The sequence below is a fragment of the Dromiciops gliroides genome, chromosome 5, assembly GCF_019393635.1.
Source record: "Dromiciops gliroides isolate mDroGli1 chromosome 5, mDroGli1.pri, whole genome shotgun sequence".
Taxonomy (NCBI): Eukaryota; Metazoa; Chordata; class Mammalia; order Microbiotheria; family Microbiotheriidae; genus Dromiciops; species Dromiciops gliroides.
In genome coordinates, this window is record NC_057865.1 from 270,050,706 (window position 1) to 270,073,319 (window position 22,614).

Below are 22,614 nucleotides of genomic sequence, written 5' to 3' on the forward strand. Positions count from 1 at the left end.
CTATATGAGGTCATCCCCTCCACCCCACCCCCACCCCCAAGCCAACAGTGCCTTCCTGTGCTGATAAAGCTGTTTTGAAGTTATAAGCTTTGCAAATGCAAACCTTGCTATCAACTCATGGCATTATCAACAAGAAAGGAAATTAATTGGAAGCATTTTGTTTCCAAGTTCTGACATACTTGCCAGGTGAGGTCATCTCCAGGAAGGTCAAACTATATCTAAACAATATAGTGACTGGCCTTGAGAACATGTGTGTTTTATCTCATGGACTGTTGTTCAGTCCTAATGCGTGTGCACACTTATCTGTATGTGTGAGAAAGACAGAGACAGAGAGAGAGAAAGTGTGTGTGAGAGAGACAGAGACAGAGACACAGAGACAGAGAGAGAGAGAGAGAGAGAGAGAGAGAGAGAGAGAGGGAGGGAGGGAGGGAGAGAGAGAAGTAACCAATGGAATGCTCCATTAACATCTACTCAAAGCCAAGAGAATGCAAGAAAGGCTCTTCAGTATGTTTGGTGGACACTTTGAAAACTATGGAAGATTGATGGGAGGACATGAATGTGAATCACACAGAATGGAGTTGTGATCTGTACTGTCATTGTCTGCTTTTTTTGTACTTTAGTTTCAGCTTTATTTCTGGGCTGTTGTTGACATTTATGTGTTGTTTTTCTTCCCATTGTGATGAGATTCTGATTTATATTCTTTTAATTTGTTCCTTAGTCAGAAGAGGGTTTTTTTGGGGGGCTGCTTCTCATTTATTTCCTTCTGCTTTCCTATTCTTTACCCTAGAGGCTTTTTTTAGATTCCTTGTTTCTCTTAATCTTGCTCCTTCCTCTTTTTAAAAGAATTATATTTTATCTACCAAATGAGATAATTTTTGTAAAGAGTTTATTTGGCACAGTGTCTGGTACCTAGTAAGTACTTAATAAAAGCTTCTTCCCTTCCCCCTATTCATGAAGGGTGTGTTAAGGAACATGATCTTTCCATTATGTTGTTGGAGCTCTTCTGAAATTGGTTTTTTAAACCCAAGTGCAAAACTTTACATTTATTCTCATTCAATTTCATCTTATTCAATTTGATGCATCATTCTCCATGAGCAGGCAAACTGCCTTTTTTTGTACAGTCCCATGAGCTAAGAATGGTTTTTAGATTTAAAATAAAGTTTGATTGTATTTTAAAATGTAAAAACCATCCTTAGCCCAGGGGCTGCTGGCTATAGTTTGCAGGACTCCCCCATCCCCCTGCAATAATCTAGCCCCTCAGTATATATTTTTTTCCAGGGCAATGAGGGTTAAGTGACTTGCCCAGGGTCACACAGCTAGTAAGTGTCAAGTGTCTGAGGCTGGATTTGAACTCAGGTCCTCCTGAATCCAGGGCCGGTGCTTTACCACTGCGCCACCTAGCTGCCCCCCAATATATATATATATATATATATATATATATATATATATATATTTTAGTGAGGCAATGGGGGTTAAGTGACTTGCCCAGGGTCACACAGCTAGGTTGGATTTGAACTCAGGTCCTCCTGAATCCAGGGCCGGTGCTTTACCACTGCGCTACCTAGCTGCCCCCCCAATAAATAAATAAATAAATATATATATATATATATATATATATATATATATATATATATATATTTTTTTTAGTGAGGCAATGGGGGTTAAGTGACTTGCCCAGGGTCACACAGCTAGGTTGGATTTGAACTCAGGTCCTCCTGAATCCAGGGCCGGTGCTTTATCCACTGTGCCACCTAGCTGCCCCCTCCCCCCAATATCTTTTTGTCTCTGCTCTCTATCATCCAACATTTCATCTGTCCTCCCAAGCTTTGTCACCTGCACATGTGGTGGGCCTATCAGCTATGACTTCATTCAGCTCACTGACCCAAGATGCAAAAGAGAGCAGGACCAAGGACAGAGCCCAGGACTTCTCATCCGTCACTACAGGTCTGTAAATGGCCTTGCTCAGCAGTTCCAAACTCTTCTCTTTGTTCTATTAGCTAATACAGTGGTTCTCGGAGTGTGATCTAGGAGCCCATTAGAAGGTTTCCGAGGTGAACGCAGCGCAGCTAGGTGGCGCCATAGTGCACAGAACCTCTGGAGTCAGGAAGACTCATCTTCTTAAGTTCAAATCCGACCTCAGACACACTGGCTGGAAGACCCTGGGTAAATTACTTAACACTATTTGCCTCAGTTTCCTCATCTGGAGAATGAGCTGGGAAAGGAAATGGCAAACCACTCCAGGATCTTTGTCTAGAAAACCCCAAACAGGGTCATGATGAGTCAGACATGACTGAAAAATGACTGAATAAGAATAACTAAAGTCAAAGCTATTTTCATATGTAAACGAATATGTTTTTACTTCTAATATGGTACACTTGATAGAGATTAGCAGGGGTGTGCTGGAGCCACCTCCGCTGAGCTCCCGAGAGCTGATTGGTACATTTACACCTCAAAAATCTGTATAGGCTACAAATCGAGTCTTGCTTTATTGTTTGGTTGATTGTTTAGAGTTAAGAAAGCTATAGAGAAAATGTTAATAATAATTCAGATTAAACTTTAAATTATGTTCCATATACATTTTTGAGAGCCTGTTGTTAAATATTTACCACTATACTCCTTGGCTATAATCCACATAGAAAAAAATTCTTTTGGGGGATGGTTCTGACTAATTTTTTTTTGTTTTTTGTTTTTTAGCGAGGCAGTTGGGGTTAAGTGACTTGCCCAGGGTCACACAGCTGGTAAGTGTTAAGTGTCTGAGGCCGGATTTGAACTCAGGTACTCCTGACTCCAGGGCCTGTGCTCTATCCACTGTGCCACCTAGCTGCCCCGAAACAAGCTAATTTTAAAAACTCACTTTACAAAAGCCTATGACTGCATTCCTGGGTTTGTCAAAGGGTCTACTTGCTGTCTCCCTTCCACACCTTTGTCAAGGCAGTGCCTCATGTCTGGAATGCCGTTTCTCCTTACCTCCAGCTTGTTTTCTGCTTTCTGATACAACCATTTTTATACTTTGGTCATCAGAGTAAGAACAAGAGGTGAAGGAACTTTGCTTGGCTCTCTCCCACCAGGAGCAGCCTGATCCCTGTTACTGAGAATTTACACCAGGGAAGAGAAAGACAAGACAAATGACAGGAGCCAGTAAACAAGCCACTTTGTTTTACCTTAACGGGCTGATTTAATGAAAACCTTCCAGGGCTCCTCACCTGACTCCCCTTCAAGGAATGAGCCAGTCCTATTGGGGAAAAAAATATTTGTTTTATCTTTGCCACATGTATTTACACTAGGGACTGTTTAACTTGATCCCCACAGAGGAGCTGGAGAGAATCACATCACACCAGGCAAACACCATAGCTTTGCCCTTTGCTGGCAGCAGGCAGATGAGGCAGGATCTTCAGGAACTGCCAGGTGTTTTTTGTTTTCTTTTGTTTTGCTTTTTGCTTCATTTATTCATTTATTTATTTTAAGCTGGAGCCTAGAGCCTAACTCTTATTTCTCAAAAGTCTTGTTCTCCTTTGTATTGGAGGGGCACCCAATAAATGCCAGGTTTGAGGAAGAACCAAGGGGAAAGAAGCAGGACAGTTTCTATTTCATTGTGGGTGCTTTTTAAAGAAAAAACATAGATTTTTACTTTTAGCCTTTACTCTTTAGTGACCTGTGTCCCCTTGCAAGGCAGCAACTCCAAGCCTCTCTAGGAGGACTGTTAGATATGTGTTTTATTCTTGCTTTGTCTAGTTTTCCATTTTATCTTTCTTTACTTCTTCCTTCCTTGGAGTAACTTCTTATAGCAAAATTTTTTAAAAGAGAAAAAACTAGCAAAATCTCTCTCTACATATGTATATGTGTGTATAAAACATACATATATGTGCATATATGAATGTATACATGTATGTATATGTGTGTGTGTATACATACACACCTGATATTACATGCAATGTTCTACTCACCTCTGCCAAAATGAGTAGAGGGAGGCATCTTCTCCTCTCTTCTTTGGCACATGTTTGTTCTTTGTTAATTTCAAAACATTCCATTGCCATACTGATGTAATCCTTGTATATGCTGTTTTCTTGGTTCTGCTTTCTTCACTTTGTATCAGTTTGTGTTAGTCTTCCTATGCTTCTCTCTATTTGTCATGTTCATTGTTTCTTTTCTTTTTTTGGGGGGGGGCAATGAGGGTTAAATGACTTGCCCAGAATCATACAACTAGTAAGTGTCAAGTATCTGAGGTCAGATTTGAACTCAGGTCCTTCTGACTCCAGGGCCAGTGCTTTATCCACTGTACCACCTAGCTGCCCCCTCATTGTTTCTTAAAATCACAATACTATCCTATTACATTTGTCTGCCACTATTTATTGAGCTCTTCCCAATCCATGGGAACCATGGATTACAACCACCCAAAAGTCCTGCTCTATCTTGGCTTTTATGGAGACTTTCTCTTTGACAAATCCTTCCTCTGTGTGATTGATTCTCCTTTAAAGGGAAGACTCCATGATCTGAGGCCCCTAGTCATGCTATTTGCCTAAAAACAAGACACAAAGAACCATAGGATCATGGAGTTAAAAGGGGCTTCAGATTATCTCCCTGATGACAGACAAGTAACTTTCACAGTCCTCAGGAAAGGTTTTTCCTGAAGCCAAATTCAGTTCATCTCAATTCAGTTCAGTTCAATACATATTATCTTAGCATTTACTACCATAGTAGTTGGTGAGTTGAATTTCTTAGTCAGGAAGAGCTGGGTTCAAATCCAGCCTCTGATACTTATAAGCTGCATGACTGTAGGGAAGCCACTTAAAACTCTCTGAACTTCAGGTTCCTTATCTATAGAAGGGGGATAGTAATACCTGTGATTCTTATCTCACCATGTTGCCATGAGAATCAAATAAGAGTATATTTATATATTGTAAACTTGAAAGCAAATGAGTTAATAATTGTAAAGCTTTTAGCACAGTGCCTGGCACATAGTAAGCACTATATAAATGTTAACTATCATCATTATTATTAATTATGCAAGGCACTGAGCATTCAAGGACAAAAACAATACAATTCCTGCCCTCAAGAAGCTTACATTCTATTAGGGATAAAAACAAAGCATATACAAAGAAAGAACTAACAACTGAGGGATTAGGTTAGCTATCATGTAGGGAGTGCTGATTTGAAGAAATTGAGGGGGTACTGAAAGGCAAAGGTGAAAAGAGAGTGATTTCCAGATCGGTGAACAACTGTGCAGATGCATGGTGGTGGGAGTGGTGGGAGCAGCAAGTAATCCACTTTGACTAAAAGAGAAAATTCAGGAAGAAGAGTAAATACAAAATCATACTGGAAAGGTAGGTGGGCACCAGACTGTGGAGGCACCACTCAGAATAATTGTTCATGAGCCCCCACCAGTGTTTTTACTTTTCATCAGTCAAGTAGAAGGCGTATTAGTTCAGAGTAAGAAGTATTTAATCAAATAAAAGTACAAATAAAGAATAAAAGATGCCCTAATGAACACAGGGGATATGCTTTCCCATAGATACCACTTTTGTTGGAGGTCACACATGTGTCCAGGGAAGATTCGTGAAAGGGCACAAGCAAGGAACCCATGTGGTCAGGACAAAGGTGTTGAGGGCACAAATGTGGGGACACGTGGCCAGGATGCTAATGGTAAAACGGACAATGCATACTTCTGATGCTACAGAACTACAGATGTGTTTTGCTGAAGTTATCATTCTTTGCTTGGTGTCATACTTTCTCTCTCTGCTGCATGTGCCATCTCTTCTGGGCATTATAGCTCTGGTCTCACGTCATCTCTACTGGGAGTCTGCTGGTCTCAAGGTTGCTGAGTTTTCTGTTACCATTTGCTAGGCTTTAGCTGTTTAACTTCTTCAGGGCCATCAGGGCAACGGAGGGCTCTCTGTTATCAATCAATAAACATTTAAGTGTCTACTGAATGCCAGATGCTGTACTTGGCACCGATGATACAAAGAATAAAATAAACTACCCTCTAGTAGCTTACATTCTAATGAAGGAGGCAAGTACATATCTGCACATACATATACATGCCTCACTCTCTCCTCTGGAGCCATCTGGGTCCAGTAGCAAGATATATTATCAGGACAACTGGAAATGGCCTGAGATGCAGTGGGGAGACCTTTGCCTTTGAAGTTAAGGTCTTTCACAGGTCTCAGTTTATCTGAGGCAATGTCCGTTCAGTGATTAAGACTAGGTAAGAAGGGAAGCAAAGAAAGGTTTCTTTTACCTAGTAAAAAAAATAGATAATGTGGTATGCAGAGGAGGGTGCACTGATTTTAGAAGCAGAAGAGATGTATTCAAGTTCATAGCTGTGTGGCTATGGGGAACTTCAATTCAATTCAATTCAATAAACATTTATTAAGCACCTACTATGGGCCAGGCACTGTGCTAAGTTCTGGGGATACAAAAAGAAGCCAAAGACAGTCCCTGCTTGAAGGTGCTCATACTCTAATGGGGGAGACAACATGCAATCAAATATATACCAAAAGCAAACTTTATACAGGATACATAAGAAACAATTGACAGAGAGAAATGCACTGGAATTAAAAGGGGTTGGGGAAGGCTTCCCATAAAAGATAGGATTTTAGCTGGGACTTTTGAAAGGGAGCCAGGAAGGTCATAGTGAAGAGATGAGGAGAGAAAGAGTTCCAGGCATGGGGGTTGGAGCTGAGAGATGGAGGGTCTTCTGGACCTCAGTTTCCTTACCTATAAAATGGAGGTAATAAAACGCATCCTGTATACTCCACAAGCCTGTTGTAAATGTGAAAGAGCTAATGAAAACCCTAAGATCTTTGTCTACCTTCTTTGCCTTGAGATTCTTCATGTGTAAAATGGAGATAATAAAGCCTTCTATATTTTATCTTATTGAGGTAATTCACTGAGATCTTATTCAACAGTTATTGTACAAAATGCCAGACACTGCGCTAGGTGCTAGAGACAGAACAAAGAGCATGGAACAATCCTTGCCCTCAAAGAATTTGAATTCTAAAAGGGGAATCAGGAGAATCTCACAGCTCAGACTGTTGGGAGCCAAGAAACAGTGGTGTGGACCTGGGAATGGGTGGGGTTAAATCTGTATGCTCCTCCCTCACAGGTGGATCTATCCCACTGAGCCAAGAAGCAGATAGGTAAGCAAATTTTGAAGGACTGAGACTTCCAGCTGATGGTTTTTATGTTCTTGTGTTTCTAAGTGCCTTGGGAACTGCTTTTACTTGGGGGTTGTTGTTTGTCCTTAGTTCTTGAAGAGGACCCTGACATCAGGAGATGATGTCATGACTTGCACTGACTTGGATTTAAGGAAGGAAGAGCTGAGCAAAATCACCAGCCTCACTCTCTCTTCCGGAGACATCTGGATTCCGTGGCAAGATACACATCAGGAGATGGCCCTGGATTTTTGAGGCAATCAGGGTTAAATGTCTTGCTCAGGGTCACACAGCTAGTAAGTGTCAAGTGTCCGAGGCCGGATTTGAACTAATGTCCTCCTGAATCCACAGCCAGTACACTATTCACTGTGCCACCTAGCTGCCCACTTTGGGGAGGAGATATTTGAATGTAGTTTTATTCAATGGATTGTTTTGTTTGAACCTTCCAACTCTGAGTGATCCATTGCATCAGATGCAGAATGGTAACCCAGATAGGTTTAGAGTGCTAATAACTGGGAGATTTAGTCCAGGTCTGGTGAAGGAAGTCACACTTGAGCTGGGCTTTGAAGGAAGCTCAGGTGTTCATTAGGTAGGGTGAGAAGAAGTACATTATGAGCCTCAAGTAGGAGTAGGAATGAAAACAGAAATCATACTGTTTGCTTTCTTTTGTGTTAGAAAATGTTCATTGCGCAGAGTACACTCCTCTGCTCTGCTGCATTCCCCACCATGGAGAGATGTAAAAAATGGCCCGTGGTTTGGGTATGAGTGCCCACTCATCTTCGAGCCAGCATCTTCAGAGGCAGCTCTGACATTTTGTTTCTCCTGATGTCCCGTGCTCTTTTGGGTAAAGTGAGTCATCCCTTGTTGATTGCTGGAAGCCAGGTGGTTCAACCGCTTGTGAACTTTCTCAGAATTTCCCAGCTCAGCCAGAAGTTGAACTTCACTATGTACTAACAGGTTTGGTTCTGCCTGTTTTGTTTACTGCACCATCAATAACAACCCTTGACCTCCATGAACTTCCCTTGAAACCTAACCATGACTCAAAACTGCCCCAAGCACAGGTCTATTAATGGTTTCAGCAGTCATCTGGGAGGTCATTGAGTACATTGTAGAGGTTGGGGGAATGCCCCATGTACTTCTGTATCTACTGTGATGTCAACATTAGAATCAGTCAATTGCAATAAAGATGGAAGGTTTTTTGTTCAACTGTTTGCTTCCACAATTCTAGTGGGGTTTAGTGGCTAACCATTGATCCTGGGGGAAATCTGCAAGTGTAACCATGTTATTCTCCATGCTCTGGAAACTTCTGTAGCTCCCCTTTGTCACTAGGATAAAATGCAAATTTCCTCTGCTTGGCATTTAAATCCCTTCACACACAGGCTCCAGCCCACGTTTCCAGGTGCATTACTCCCCTTCATGTGCCAGTCAAATGGCATCATTGCTGTTCCTAAGTAGCATTCCAAATCTCATCTCCGAGTCTTTGCACAGATTGTCTCCCGTGCCTGCAATGCTCTGTCTCCTTACCTGCCTCCCAGATTTCCTAGCTATTTTCAAAGTTCAGACCAAATGCTAGCTCTTCCTCAGAGCCTACTCGGATCTCACCTGCCTTCAATCTCCAGTTACTTTGTCTTTACTTGGTATGTATTTTGTATTTATTGTTTATCTGTGCACATATTATTTTATCCTACTAGAATATCAGTTTCTTAAGGGGAAGAACTGCTCAGGTTTTGTCTTTATTACCCCAAGCACCTATCACAGTGCCTGGAACATAGAAGGTACTCAATTGATGCTTTTGAGTAGATAGATGCCCCATTTGAGAATATTAAAATGTGAAATTACTTGAGAGGACTCCTAGCAGTAGTAATTAAATATCATAGTTTCCCTTGGGTAGTGAAGTGCTTTGTAGATCATTAACTAATTAACAGAGAGACTAAGAGAGAAAAATTAAAGCTAATGTAGGTGTCCTTGCCCCTTGGAGATCAATCAGTCCTCATCCCACTTAATGATTAAGAAGCTTTCAACCCTGTTGACCATTTCTTCTACTTAGATATCCTCTCCTCTCTTGGCTTGGGTGGCATTCCTCTCTCTTAGCTCTCCCTGTACCTGTTTGACCGCTCTAGTTTTAGTTTTCCTTACTGGCTTATCATCCCTTTTCTTTTCTCTAAGCATGGGAGTCCCCCTTGATTCTTTTCTCTTTTTCATTCTCTCCTTTAGTGATTTTATCCATTCTCTTGTATTGAACTAATAGTTGTCTGTTGTACACAGACAACTCTGTATCCTTCGCTGATATTTCCCCCAGCTCTCCAAATGTCTGCTGGACAGCTCCAACTGGATGGTCTTTACTTTAGGTACCTCAAATGCAACATGTCCAAAATGGAATTCGTTTATCTTCCCCTTATTTATTAACCCATTCCCTAAATTTCCCTATTTATATTAATTATACTCTCATCCTCCCAATCACCTTTGATTCTTACTTCTCTCTCTTCTGGCCCTCCCCACTCCTCTCTTCACCATCCACCCTGGAAAATACCATCAACCAATGACTGAATTCTGTCCATTCTATCTCTACAACAACAACAACTCAGTACCCTTTTCTGCTTACATGGCGGGGCAATGAGGGTTAAGTGACTTGCCCAGGGTCACACAGCTAATAAGTGTTAAGTGTCTGAGGCTGGAGGTCTATACATTCTTAAATGATCCCTTTGGTACAGGATGGGGAGTGGGGCTGGGGGAGGAGAGAGGAGTACCCTAGACTTTGTGGGTCCAGACAGTGTTAGATATGCAACAAGGCCAAATGTGTTCTTGTCTAGAATAACCATTAAATCCTTTTCAGGGAAGAGAGTTTTGGCATAATAATAATAGCTAGCATTTATATATCACTTTAAGGTTTACAAAATGCTTTACAAGTATTACCTCATTTGATCCTCATAATAACCCTGGGAGGTAGGTGCTATTATCACCCACATTTTATAGATGAGGAAGCTGAGGTAAACAGAAGTTAAATGACTTGCCTTGGGTCACACAGCTAAATTTCTGAGACAGTTTTTTTTTTTTTTTTTTTGCGGGGCAATGGGGGTTAAGTGACTTGCCCAGGGTCATACAGCTAGTAAGTGTCAAGTGTGTGAGGCTGGATTTGAACTCAGGTACTCCTGACTCCAGGGCCAGTGCTTTATCCACTGCGCCACCTAGCTGCCCCTCTGAGACAGTTTTTAAGCTCAGGTCTTCCCATTTGAGAGTCCAGTACTTTATCCACTTGGCTACCTTAGTCGACTAGTGGAAAGGGCCTTGGACTTGGAGTCAGGAAAGACCTGGGTTCAAATCCTGCCTTAAATACATCCTAGAAAGTATAAACATAGAATATTGGCTTAGAGATGGAAGGGGCTTTATAGATCATCTCTTCCAACTCATTTTACAGATGAGAAATCTTTTTTTTTTCTTTTTTTTGGTGAGGCAATTAGGATTAAGTGACTTGCCCAGGGTCACAAGCTAGTAAGTTTCAAGTGTCTGAAGTCGGATTTGAACTCAGGTCCTCCTGACTCCAGGGCCAGTGCTTTATCCACCGCACCACCTAGCTGCCCCCAGATGAGAAATCTTATACCTTATTATCTATACCAATTTCTTTCTTATAGCTGTAAGGGAAGAGCCAGATGACAGACATTTGAATGGGTGTACTAGCCAAGCTCATTCCAAAATTGGACAAAATCTCAACATTTTTATAGTCTTTTGAACTGGAATGGGAAGATAAAAGGCCAGAAGGGATTGTACAGAGTTGAAAGACATTTGGGAGATACCAGTAACATGCTAACAGCAGGTTGAACTGGAGCAAAATTTCCCACAGGAAAGAACATTTCTCTGAGTTCTTTAATATGCCATTGTAATCTCTCCACTTCCCTTTGTACTATCCTGCAATATAATCAGGTAAATGGATCTTTTATGGAAAAGATGGGAAGACATAGAAAATCATACAGGATAAGAAGACATGGAGGGGTTGAATTCTGTATTGATACAAGGAGCACCCACACCAGTGACATCCAGCCAGTTCATTACACATTTATTAAGTGCCCACTGTGTGCAAGACTATGTTAGACATTTAATCTACAGAAGGATTTTGCACTCGAGGGATTGTTTGTGAGAAAAGCTCTTTGAAAAACTTTTGCTAATTTGATAAAAGAATTATTAGGACCAATTAAAAGTATGGATGAAGGATTAAGCTTGGTTCCATCTTCATCATAGGTGGAGAAAGCTACAGACATAACTGAATTACAGAAAGCTACATTTCAGTGAGACCCCAAGGAGTGCAATGAATAGGTTACTTAGATCCATCTTCCTTCCCAGTCTCCATCTCTCCTGTTGGAATCCCACTGTGAAACCAAGACTTTCCTATTTTTCCATACAGCATCTGCCTGGGAGGTCTTACTCTAGATCTTTTAACATTCTGAGGGTACCAGTCCAACACCTGAGCTGACAATCCCTTGTTCTTGCTACATGACTGGCCATGTCCTTTTCCAGTTGGTCACAGACTCTTCAGTGCAAATCATTGGGAATAGGCTAAAATCTATGGATATCTAGCATACTGTAATAGTTAATTCTTCAGAGATTCACTCATTGTTGGTCAGGCAATAAGCATTTATTATGTGCTTAAAATATTCCTGTCACTATGCTAGCTGCTGGAGGTACAAAGAAAATCAAAAGCCTTTCCCAGGGGCAGCTAGGTGGCGCAGTAGATAGAGCACCAGTCCTGGATTCAGGAGGACCTGAGTTCAAATCCGGCCTCAGACACTTGACACTTACTAGCTGTGTGACCCTGGGCAAGTCACTTAATCCCAATTGCCTCACCAAAAAAAAAAAAAGCCTTTCCCTACCCTTGAGAAGCTTATGATATAATGGGGGAGATAACAACTATGTACAATTGAAGGAAATGGTGAACTACTCTAGCATTTTTACCAAGAAAACCCCAGATGGGGTCACAAAGAGTTGGACATGACTGAAAAAAAGACTAAATGACAACAAATTGTATAAACAAACTATATACGGGATAAATAGGAAGTAATCACTAGAGGAAAAGCCCCAGAGTTAAGAAGGATTTGAAAAGGCTTCCTGTAGAAGGAGGGCTTAAAGAACTGGGACTTAAAGATAGCCAGAGGGAGGAGATAAAGAGGAAGGGTATTCCAAGCTTGGGAGATAGCCAGTGAGAATTCCCAGAGCTGAGAGATGGAGTGGTTTATTTCAGGAACTACAAAGAGGTCAGTCAGTGTCACTCTGCTGGAAAGTACCTGGTGGTGATAATATGGTGTAATAAAACTGGAAAGGGGTGTGTTTTGTGTCATAGAATAGCCACCAGCTATATTTCCTCCACTGGCAACATCTGTCTAAGACATTTCTAATTCTGATTATTGTCTGATATATTGATGGACTCACTCAAGGGACTCACTGCCTACCCACCTAAATGTCACAATTTAATCAATATGCACTTTTCATCCACTTTATTTTTCCACTGTGGATAATTAAGGCAAAAGTTCTGAGTCCCAACTTAAAGATAAGGAAACTGAGGAGGAGTTGTGACTTGTTCAAGATTATATTGCCAGTCTGTGTCAAAGGCAATATGGGAAATTGTATCTTCCTGGCTTTGAGGGTAGCTTTCTCTGGGGTATCATACTTTGCCTCTCCTAAGATTATTTTCTGTGTTCTCCTTGGGCTTTGGGGATGATGATATAATGTGTTGCTCCCAGGAAATCCTAAATCCTTCTGGATTTTAGGTATGCACATACAAGGGTATGGGGAGAGAGAACATGTTTATTCCGAGAACAGCTGGAGTCCTAGCTGGGACTGCTAGCAGGCGTCAGCTGGAGGATGTAGTACCGTCATTTGATGGTAACGCAGAGAGTCGTAGAAGTATGACGTGCCTGGGAAGGTACTTAAAGCAAGAGGATCTGGGTTCAAGTTCTACCCCGGCCTCCTACTTTTGGCAAGTCACTTTTCATTTGTAAAATGAGTCAGTTAGATTGGGTGGTTTCTGAGGTCCGTCCCAGCTCTAAATCTACGATCCTGTAATCATTTAGTCTTATGCTTTCTTCTCAATTTACAGATAGAGCTGCTGGGCCTGGAGTCAAAAAGATCAGAGTTCAAATCCAGCCTCAGATATTTATTAGCCGCATGACTCTGGGCAAATCACTTAGCTTGTCTGCCTCAGTTTCTTCATCTCCAAAATGGGAGGGTGAGACACTCCTGACACCTTAGATCCTCCCTTAATCGCAGCATTTCCCAGTCAACAGCCAATCCCTCAACTGCAAATCTTCGAATCACCAGCAGAGGGGGCACCAAGCACGGGCTTTAATCGAATCCCCCTTCTTCCCCAGCCCCTGCGCCTTTCTTCCTCCCGCCCCAGCTTTCCCCTTCACCATAGCATCCCCAAAAGTGGCTGTTGACCTTTCAAGCTTTAGTAAAGTGATGCAACAGGATAATATTTCAAAGAAAAAAAAATGCTTATCTAAATTCTGGATTCGGTTTTCCCGTGAGAGTGTTAGGGTTTTTAAAAAGTAGGTCACTTGTAAAGTAGGTCACACTTCGGGGGTAGGGGGGCGGTGCGGGGATAGGTGAGGAGCTGAAGCCCCGGGGCGTCTTATAGCGGGGTGGAGGGAGGTGGGACGGGAAGCTCTTGGGGAGAGACCCTGGCTTGCTCGGAACCTCGCAGTCCTCTGTGTCATCCAGCTTCGGCAGGCGAAGTGGGGCGACGGGGAGCTCTGGAGTGGTCCCGTGGTGGTGGTGGGGGCGCCCCAGTAGCCTAGGTGGGATGGGCGTGGTCCTGCTCCCCTGGCTCAGGTGAGCAGCCGCGCAGCTGGACGGGGCGGGACGAGTAGGGTGGAGCCGGGGGCGGTGGAGGGAGGGACGAACCCCGGAGCTGGCTGGCGAGGGAGGGGACTATCGGAGCAGCTGGGGCTGGTTAAGGAGGCCCGCGTCTTCTCGCCTCTTGGGCTTCCCCAGCCCTGCTGCCTTCTAGGGACCCGCGTCGAGGTGCCCTCCCCGGGACCGCTGCCGGCTGTCTGAGCCGAGGCCCCGGGCTCTTCCTGCCCCATGCTAGTCCGAAGTGGGGGAGGGGGAGGTCACTCAGCCAGGATTTAGGAGTGGAGCGCCTAGCCGCTCCCCTCCCCCCTTGCACCCCAACCTTCCATGTGGGGGGGGGAGGGGAGAGGCTAGGGAGGCAAGTTTCCGAGAATCTTTTGCCTCCTGCTAATCTGAATGGAAGCGGCCCTGGAGTAGGATGGGGGGCTCACACTGTGGGGGAAAATAAACCAGGAGATGGCGAGGATGGGGGTACCGTCGGAAGGAAGACGAAGGCGTCCTGGGCATCCTTCCGCACCTTGGACGAGGCCCACCCGCTACTGTGAAACTGGGGTTGGGGGAGCTGGTCACCACTTGGAAATTCTAGAGGCAGGGGGCGGGGGGGGGCACCTTTGGCATTCTCTGCCGGATGCCCGGGCATTTAATACACGTCTGCAGGTTCGAAGGCAGGGTCCTCAGGACCTCCTCCGGCCGCTCGTCCAGGTTGGGGGTGGGGGAACCGTATGCATGGCGCGGGGCAGAGGAGCCGGGGTCCTCCCACCGTCAGCTCGGCGGGAAGGACCTCTCCGCGTCCCCCGAGCCGGGGCGGCGGCTGCTCCGGAGCCTCTTTAAAGCGGCAGCCCCGGCTGCGGCCACGTGATGCGGATTCCTGGAAAGTTCCTGGAAAGCGGCCCCTTCCTCCGCCTCGGAGGGGAGAGCGCGGAGCCCGGGAGGGAAGGGGGCGGGGCCAGGGCGCGGGAGGGGGGAGGGGGGCTCGGCGGCGGCCCGAGCGGAGCTGAGCCGAGCTGAGCGAGGCACGCGCGCCTTGCAGATCGCGCGCCCAGCCCGCGCGCGCGAGGCCCCGACCGCCCGCTCCCTTGAGCCCTGGGCAGCCCCCGAAGCATGCGCCCCCACCGCCGCTGCCGTGGATGGTGCGCGCCCGGAGCCCCTTTGCTCAGCACTCCCACCCCCTCCCGGGGGCCCCGGGCGGCGGCGGCGGCAGGGGGTGCAGCCGGAGCAGCGGCCGCAGCGGGAGGAGGGAGCTCTGGAGGGGGCTGCTGGCAGGTACCAATGGGGGGACTCCCGGAGGGCTCCGCCCCGGGAGAGTAGGCTGGGGCTGGGGAGACCAAGCCGCCTGCAGGGGAGGGGGGACGGAAGCGCTCTGCTCCCCGGTTTTTACCGCCTCCCCTGCAACTGGGTTGACCCGAGAGCTCTGGCCTCCACACCCCCCGGGACTTCTACCCACTTTACAATTTTCCTTCCTGGCGTCCCAACGTCTCCCGGGAATGTGCTCCCTCTCCACCCCAGACTCCGAATTCCCATTCAAATTAATAATCCTTCTAATAACCTGACCTCCTGCCCCTCCCTCTCTCCCAGCCTGCCTCACCCCCACCCCCTTCTCTTCCCTTCCCTTCCTCTCTCCCTCCCTCCCACCAGCCAGAGGGAAACCCGGGAAGCTGCTGGTGGGAGATCGGAGGGAAAGAAAGTGGGGGGGGGTTGGGGGGGCGGAGAGGAAGGACATGGTCCCTCGGGGGTTTGGCCGTCGCCTGCTAAGGGAGTTCCAGCCACCGTCAGCACCACTACTGCCACACTCCGGGTCTGCCACTTCTCGGGGCATCTCAGTGCCCTATTAAACATCGGTGGGGGGGGGGAGGAATTGTGCAGACACCCCTCCTCTCCCTCCGCCCCATGTCCACTGGGGAGACAGCCTGGGTTAGAGGAGGAGGAGGAGGAGAGGGAGGAGAAGGAGGAGGAAGGCGGCGGCCAAGGTAAGGGTGCAGCGTACATTTCAGTTTCCAGGGCGCACTCTCGCACGGCCCCTAGCGCCTCCTCGTCCCCCAGCCCCATGTGGTTAGGGAGGGTCGATTCCTCGACAGCGCCGGCGGCTGCACCAGCACGGGCTGCCTGAGCCGGAGCTAGCACAGCTGCCTCTCCGGGAGCCCGAGAAGAGGAGGAGGAGGAGGGAGAAAAGGAAGGAGAGAGCGAGCGAGGGAGGGAGAGGGCAAACCAAAGAAATCTCTTGGGCTGGGATGTGACCATTCGTTCCTTTCAATGTCAAGGGCTTCGATTCCCCCTCCCTGGGGAAAATCGGCGCCTTAGTGTGAGAAAGGAGACTCACAGTCGGGCAGACCGCAGAGGGCTCCGGGGCTGGGGACCAGGTTTGCAGCGGGATTCTCCCTCCCCTCTTAGGGCCCCAGGGGGCTTTGACCCATGTAGTGCTGCTTTGGGGGTGGGAGGCGGCAGCGCATTCCCCCTTGCCCTCCGTAACCTTGCTCCCTTTCCTCCGGCGGCCGCCTTTCCTTACTTGCCCTTGAAATCCCATCGAGGTTGCAGGTGACTCCCCTCCCTCCGGAGAAAGCCTGAAAGCTGCGAGCTGGCGCTTGCCCACCTCTGCACCTCATCCTTCTGCCCTCTGTCTGTGTCCGGAGTCTCTTCCCCCCGCCCCGCCCCCAGCCACCTTGACCAAGGTGGGACCTGGATGCTCCCGGTGTTAGAGGTGCTGGATCGAGTGGGGAGGAGCTGGGGGGGGGGTGAGTCTGACTGAGTCCCTGCTCGACCTCCCAGGGAGGTAGAGGCTCACCCTGCTTCTCTCTCCCTTTGTCCCCTGCCCTCTTGTCTCATTGCAGGCGAATAGAGAGTGACGGTGCGCTGGGGGGACTTTTCCATCCTCCTACCCCACGCTGGGGAGGAAGAGCTGCCACGATCCCCTTCCCCTTCCCCTTCCCTCCGGAGGTGTTTTGAGGATCCCCTTGACTTCAAGGAAGGATTGACGGCCCACTCAGACCCCACATAGTCTTCCTCCGAGCCCCGGTTTGGGCGGCAGCCTCTTCGACGTGGTGACCCTTTCCCCATGACCCTAAGATCCCACGAGTCCACCGTGGATGGTGCGGAAGGGACTCGAAGCCGGTGGGGAGCGGCAGGTACAGCAGAGGAGCAGCCCTCGGAGGTGGCGAGTTTGGCTACTGCCATGCGGGAATTGAGCCAGGCAGGTAGGTGAGAGGATGGGACAAAGAGGGAGCAAGGGTCAGGGTTCCAGGCCGCCGGAACTCCAGGTCTGATGATCTTAGGACATCTCAGGAAACTGAGGCGGGGCCAGCCAGGGAAGGTGTGAAGGGAGTCAAAGGGCAGAGCTAGTCACAACTTCACCTGGCAGCGCCCCCCTCCCCCAACTCCACCCTCCACAGCAGGAGAAAGTGGAGGCAGGCAGAGGGAGGGAGGGAGGGAGGCAGGCAGGCAGGCAGGCAGCTGGAGAACCTTTGGAGCTTCCAGCAACTGCAAAAGGATGTGCTCCTCTCCCCAGCGTCATCCAAGTTCCATCCCCAAAAGCACTTGCAGGCCGAGGGCTTGGCTTCCAATCCCACTTCTAATAAGTCATCTAAACTCCCCGGCCTTTGGATTCTGCAAAATCATGGGCTATTTCTAAGGTTCCTTCCAGGTCTACATGCATGATCCTTAGTGATCTGGAAAGGGGTAGTTAGAGAAGGATTAGGTCCTGGGGAAGAACTCAGGGGTGGGAGGGAATTCCTTAGAAACAGAGCAGCCTTGTGCTATCCCTGCGACCTAGAATAGCCCCATTGCCTAAGGAATCTCATGTCCAGGAGGGACAGAAAGAAATCTGAAACTGGACCGGAAGGCGTGCTCTGCCCAGCTTCTCTCTGTCTGGGTGACCGTCTTTCCTTTTGGCTGGTGCCTAGCCTGGGAGAGGACTGGGAAGTGGCTCTCCCCGAAGCTTCCTGCTCCCAGACTGCCGCCGAATTCCTCGGACTGATGGGACCTTTTGAAGTCAGGCAGGGGTGGATTAGGATGAAGTTGGAAGGGTGTGGAGAGTAGGGAAAGCTAGTGTCTCCCAGTGTGGGGGACTGCTGCTGGCCCCCTCCATTTTCCTCCTTTGTGAAGCCACTTGCCATCACCCCTTAGCAGCTGAAAAAGAAAGCAAAAATATCCATATGGGATATATGTTGTTGATACTATTGTCACAATTTGGCAACACATCTCAGAGCCTTAGCTTACTCTTTCTGCCCCTGGCTAAGCCCAAGTATTTAGTTTGACTTTAGGGTGCAGAGAGGGAGGGAACTGACTGCAGGCCTGTCTCCCAAAGTCTAAAGAGGCTTTTGCAGCAGGGGATGGGGGTGGGGGGGGGAAGGAGAGAGGTGATCTTGCAGCCCAACAAGCTCCTGCTGCAGGCTCTCTTTTGCAAATCAGGCAGGGTTCTCAGCCAGCAGGGGAAGAAGAGCTCCAAGGAGGGGGGAAAGCAAGGACGGAGCCCAAACTTCTTAAACCACAGAGGGAGCCTGGTTTACCTCTGTTAAAGAATCAGAACTCAATGCAGGCAGATAAAAGGGGGAGACCCCCTTGCTTCACTGTCAGGTTTATGAGAGGTGAAGGCAAGCAAAGTCCAAAGGAATGAAACTCCTCGGTTGGAAGGAAGTACTGAGCTTTCTGTGAGGCTGCACACTGGGCTTTATCTTATTATGTGATAAATCTTTTGAAAAGGGAAGGGGTGTTGCTGTAATTAAAGCAATAATGAAGAGTGTACTTCTCCACTCTCTCGAATATATATGACATACATATACATAGAGAATATACATAATATGTATACTATAGAATATTAGATAATATGCTTATATTATAATAATATATAAATATGTGTATGTATGTATTATATGCTTATAAATTTGTGTGGATATGTTTAAATAAATAAGCTTCAGCTCTCTTGGAGTACAGACAGAAATGGACTAAAACATCCCTCTCAGGGAGAAAAATAGAACAACTTCGAATTCTCCCCAGAAATGAAAGCACAGATAATGTGAAATGTTTACTTACTGATATGATGGGGCAGGGGGCCTTCACTAGAATCAGCCGTGTTGGAAATCTGATTCTTTGAGTCTGCGTGTCATTGAATTTTAATCTTATTAACTTCACGGAAATGAGTGGGAAAAGCATTGGGGCTGTTGTAGATCTTCAGGAAGAAAAATAACTTAAGTGTTGAAAAGTTGTGTGTGTGGTGGGGTTTTTTTTTTTTTAAGTTTTTAACTTCGGAAAAGTCCATTAAGAAGAAGTCTTTTATTTAGAGGAATAAAGTTTTCATTCGGCATCCCTAAAAATCAAACAGATTCAAAACTTCCATAAAGTTCTCCCAAACTGAAATTCTGGCAGCCTCTCAAGGAAACATTCTCCCCTTGCAAACTTCCTTTAGGATCGAGAAGAATTTTTTGGTTTTCTTTTTTTTAACTAGCGGTGATTTCTCTTCGGTGATAACTGGTTAGAATAATCCACTCACCTCTCTTTTTCCTTTTTTCTTTTTAAACACCAACCTCAGGGTGGTACTGGGGAAGCATGACTGTTAATGAAGCCAAAGAAAAATTAAAAGACGCCCCCGAAGGAACTTTCCTGATCAGAGACAGTTCTCATTCGGACTACTTGCTTACCATATCTGTCAAAACCTCAGCAGGACCAACCAATCTCCGAATCGAATACCAGGATGGGAAATTTAGATTGGATTCCATCATCTGCGTCAAATCCAGGCTGAAGCAATTTGACAGCGTGGTACATCTAATTGAATACTACGTCCGAACTTGCCGGGACAAGAGGACAGGTGCCGAAACCCCTCGGAATGGAACCGTGCATCTCTATTTGACCAAACCCCTCTATACTTCCACTCCGACTCTTCAGCATCTCTGTAGACTCTCTATAAACAAATGTACAACTAAGATCTGGGAATTGCCTTTACCAACAAGACTAAAAGATTACTTGAAAGAATATCAATACCAGGTATAAGTTTCTCTCTTTTTTCTACACATGCCTCATGTAGAATCTCTCTGAATGCAGCTATGTAAAGAGAGCCAAATTGTCACAGTCCTGGTTAGCCACGTGTCCAACCCAGATATGGGATCCCTCATAAGAACAACTGTAGTCAAACTAATTTAAGTGTCCAAGGAAGGCTGGGGTAGGGTGGGTGGGAGCAAGCTAACTGTTAAAATCCCCATCAATATTCTCATCCAAGTGACTTTTAGACTAAGATGAGCCTCTCCCTTTTTTTGTGACTGAGTGTTTGGTGGTACATTTGCTAATCTAAGGGTTGAGGAAACCTCTTTTTTTGTTGTTTTTGTTTTTAAACTGGTCATTTCTGCGTGTGAGTTCTTAGCTGTGGGGGCGTCAAGGGTACTTACTTGCTTCCAAGGTGTCTGGCTGGTGTTAAAGCTCAGAGCCAGCACCAAAAGAACTGGGAGGGGAGATGTCAAGATGGGGCTGCTCACAACTTACTTGCCTGATGGTCAAGTGGTGTCTTAGGATGTCTTTATTTTACATTCTGGTGTACTTGTTGAGAGTTTTTTTTTGTTCTTGTTAAACAGAACATGCCTGTCAGTATTTATCTTTTGTTTTATACCTTTCACCAAACCCAAAAGAGTGACCGTGAAATCTTGTATTTGTCTTTTGACTCCAAACGGCCGACAATCTTGTGTGAGTAGAGAGTACTGTAGCCCTTTACTTTTAAAAAGGAGCCTTACTTCAGAAACATTTCAAACTGGTGCAAATGGACCTTGATTTTCCTTGTTTTGTTTTTGTTTTTGTTTAAAAAAAAAAACAACGGCTAAATACAAGAATGTCATGCTCCACAGGTGCAACTGACACCCTGGTGATGAAAACAATATGTTTTATCCTTGCCAAAGGAGCCAGGTCCTAACCTGTTGCCATTTTCACTTTTTTGGAGGGGTGGGAATGACTATAAAAATCAGTGTCTGTGTCGTCCTTGAATTGTCTGACCACCGAGAATCGGCAACTGTCTCCCTTCTACTATGTAGAGTGCTTTGGACTTAATTTTCTTCCAGATGCAGGGGGAAAATGTGCCTGTTTTCTTTTTTTTCCCAAAGTGTTTATTCACGGCTGTTACTAAGTATCCAACTTTGATTAGAATGTACTAAATAAAACAAACGCCTTTTACAAGTTTCACTCCTTCCTTCTGAGTTGTAAGGATCATCACACTGACACAAAAATAAAGTCTGGCTATAAAAATCTCCCTTCTGGTCACACTGCAAAGCAGATCTAAAGAGAAAAGGGACTCGGGCTTTCTGGAAAGCTAAGTGTGGATGGGGCTTTAAAAAATATGTTTATGATAAATAATAATAGCGAATGGTTATTATTATTATCATTAATAATAGTTAATGTTTATTGGTAATAGCTTGTGTTTATTATCCATAATAACAGCTAACATTTGTTATTAATAATAATAGCTTGTGTTTCTAAAGGATTTTTTTTACAATTTTTTTTTTTTTACAAATTGCTTTACCTAATTTTCTCATTTGACCCTCACAACTGTCTTTTGAAATAGGTGCCACGATTGTTCCCATTTTACAGATAAGGACACAGACTTTGGGAACCTAAAGGTGACATAGTAAGTGTCTGAGGCAGGATTCAAACCCAAGTCTTTCTCAATCCAAGTCTAGTGTTCTGTGAACAAGAGAAGTGGCTTGTAATGGTTTTTTAAAACACCATAGATAGGGTGATAATAAAATAGTAATAATAAAGTATTAATGAAAATAATAAAAAATAGAAATTTAGTAAACTAGAATAGTAAATAGAATAATTTAATAGAAACAAGTGTTCTGATAAGTCAAATAAAAATCAAAAGCTGCTACTCATTTCCTCTAAATGGTCTCACCTTGACTTTTGGCCATCCCCAGCTTCCTTTGCAGTGGGGTACTTAACAATCCCACCTTTCTTCTTCCTAACTTGATGCTCAGCTATGAGTCACTATGGTACTGAGGGTTGATTTATCAGTCAATCATCAACCATTTCTTAGGTTCATTTATGTGCCAGGGACAGTGATAGGGTTGGGGGATGCAAAGAGAAACAAAGCATCCTCTTCCCTCAATGGGCTTACATTCTTTTGGGTGAAGCATCTCTTCTTACCTGCCTTACTATTTCCAACTTTGAAATGGGTTGAATAACATCCTCCCTTAGTAATCCACCTTGGCTCCTGGGAAGTGTTTCTTTCTAAATGGATGTGGGCTGGGGGGAGGGGCTGTATGTACAGATAGCATTCTTCAACAAAAAGGTTTGCTCTTAAGGATTTATATGGAGTTTAAGTTGTGGCCTAATGGTTAAAACGGGACAGTCAGTCTGATGCAATCTCTGGAATATGTGGAGGATCATAGATTTAGGTTTTTTATTTATGATTTTTTTGGGGGGGAGGCGAAGCAATGAGGGTTAAGTGACTTGCCCAGGGTCACACAGGTAGTAAGTGTCAAGAGTCTGAGGCTGGATTTGAACTCAGGTCCTCCTGAATCCAGGGCCTGTGCTTTATCCACTGCACCACCTAGCTGCCCCTAGGATCATAGATTTAAAGCTGGAAGGGACTTTAGAAGCCATCTTGCACCATTCCAACCCCCATTTTACAGCTGAAACCCAGAAAAATTAGTTGACT

At 45.5% G+C, this 22,614-nt stretch overlaps 1 protein-coding gene across 4 annotated transcripts; it reads left to right on the top strand.

Annotated features, from left to right (window-relative positions):
* Positions 1–15,073: 15,073 nt before the first annotated feature.
* SOCS2 (suppressor of cytokine signaling 2) lies at positions 15,074–21,204 on the top strand. Of its 4 annotated transcripts, none has more exons than XM_043965224.1 (3): positions 15,074–15,254; positions 16,817–17,179; positions 19,510–21,204. In XM_043965224.1, exons 2-3 carry the CDS (start codon positions 17,041–17,043, stop codon positions 19,965–19,967), a joined length of 597 nt encoding a protein of 198 aa, XP_043821159.1. In that variant the 5' UTR covers positions 15,074–15,254; positions 16,817–17,040; the 3' UTR covers positions 19,968–21,204. The 4 variants fall into 4 exon arrangements, with proteins under 4 accessions (XP_043821159.1, XP_043821162.1, XP_043821161.1 ...); XM_043965227.1 differs by lacking the exon at positions 15,074–15,254 and adding an exon at positions 15,303–15,786; XM_043965226.1 differs by lacking the exon at positions 15,074–15,254 and adding an exon at positions 15,794–15,958.
* The last annotated feature ends 1,410 nt before the right edge of the window (positions 21,205–22,614 follow it).

Bases quoted from the DNA above. Each gene is read 5' to 3' on its own strand.
- SOCS2 (XM_043965224.1), top strand. From the start codon at position 17,041: ATGACCCTAAGATCCCACGAGTCCACCGTGGATGGTGCGGAAGGGACT. The intron at 17,180-19,509 runs GTAGGTGAGAGG...CACCAACCTCAG, and splicing joins GCGGGAATTGAGCCAGGCAG to GGTGGTACTGGGGAAGCATG.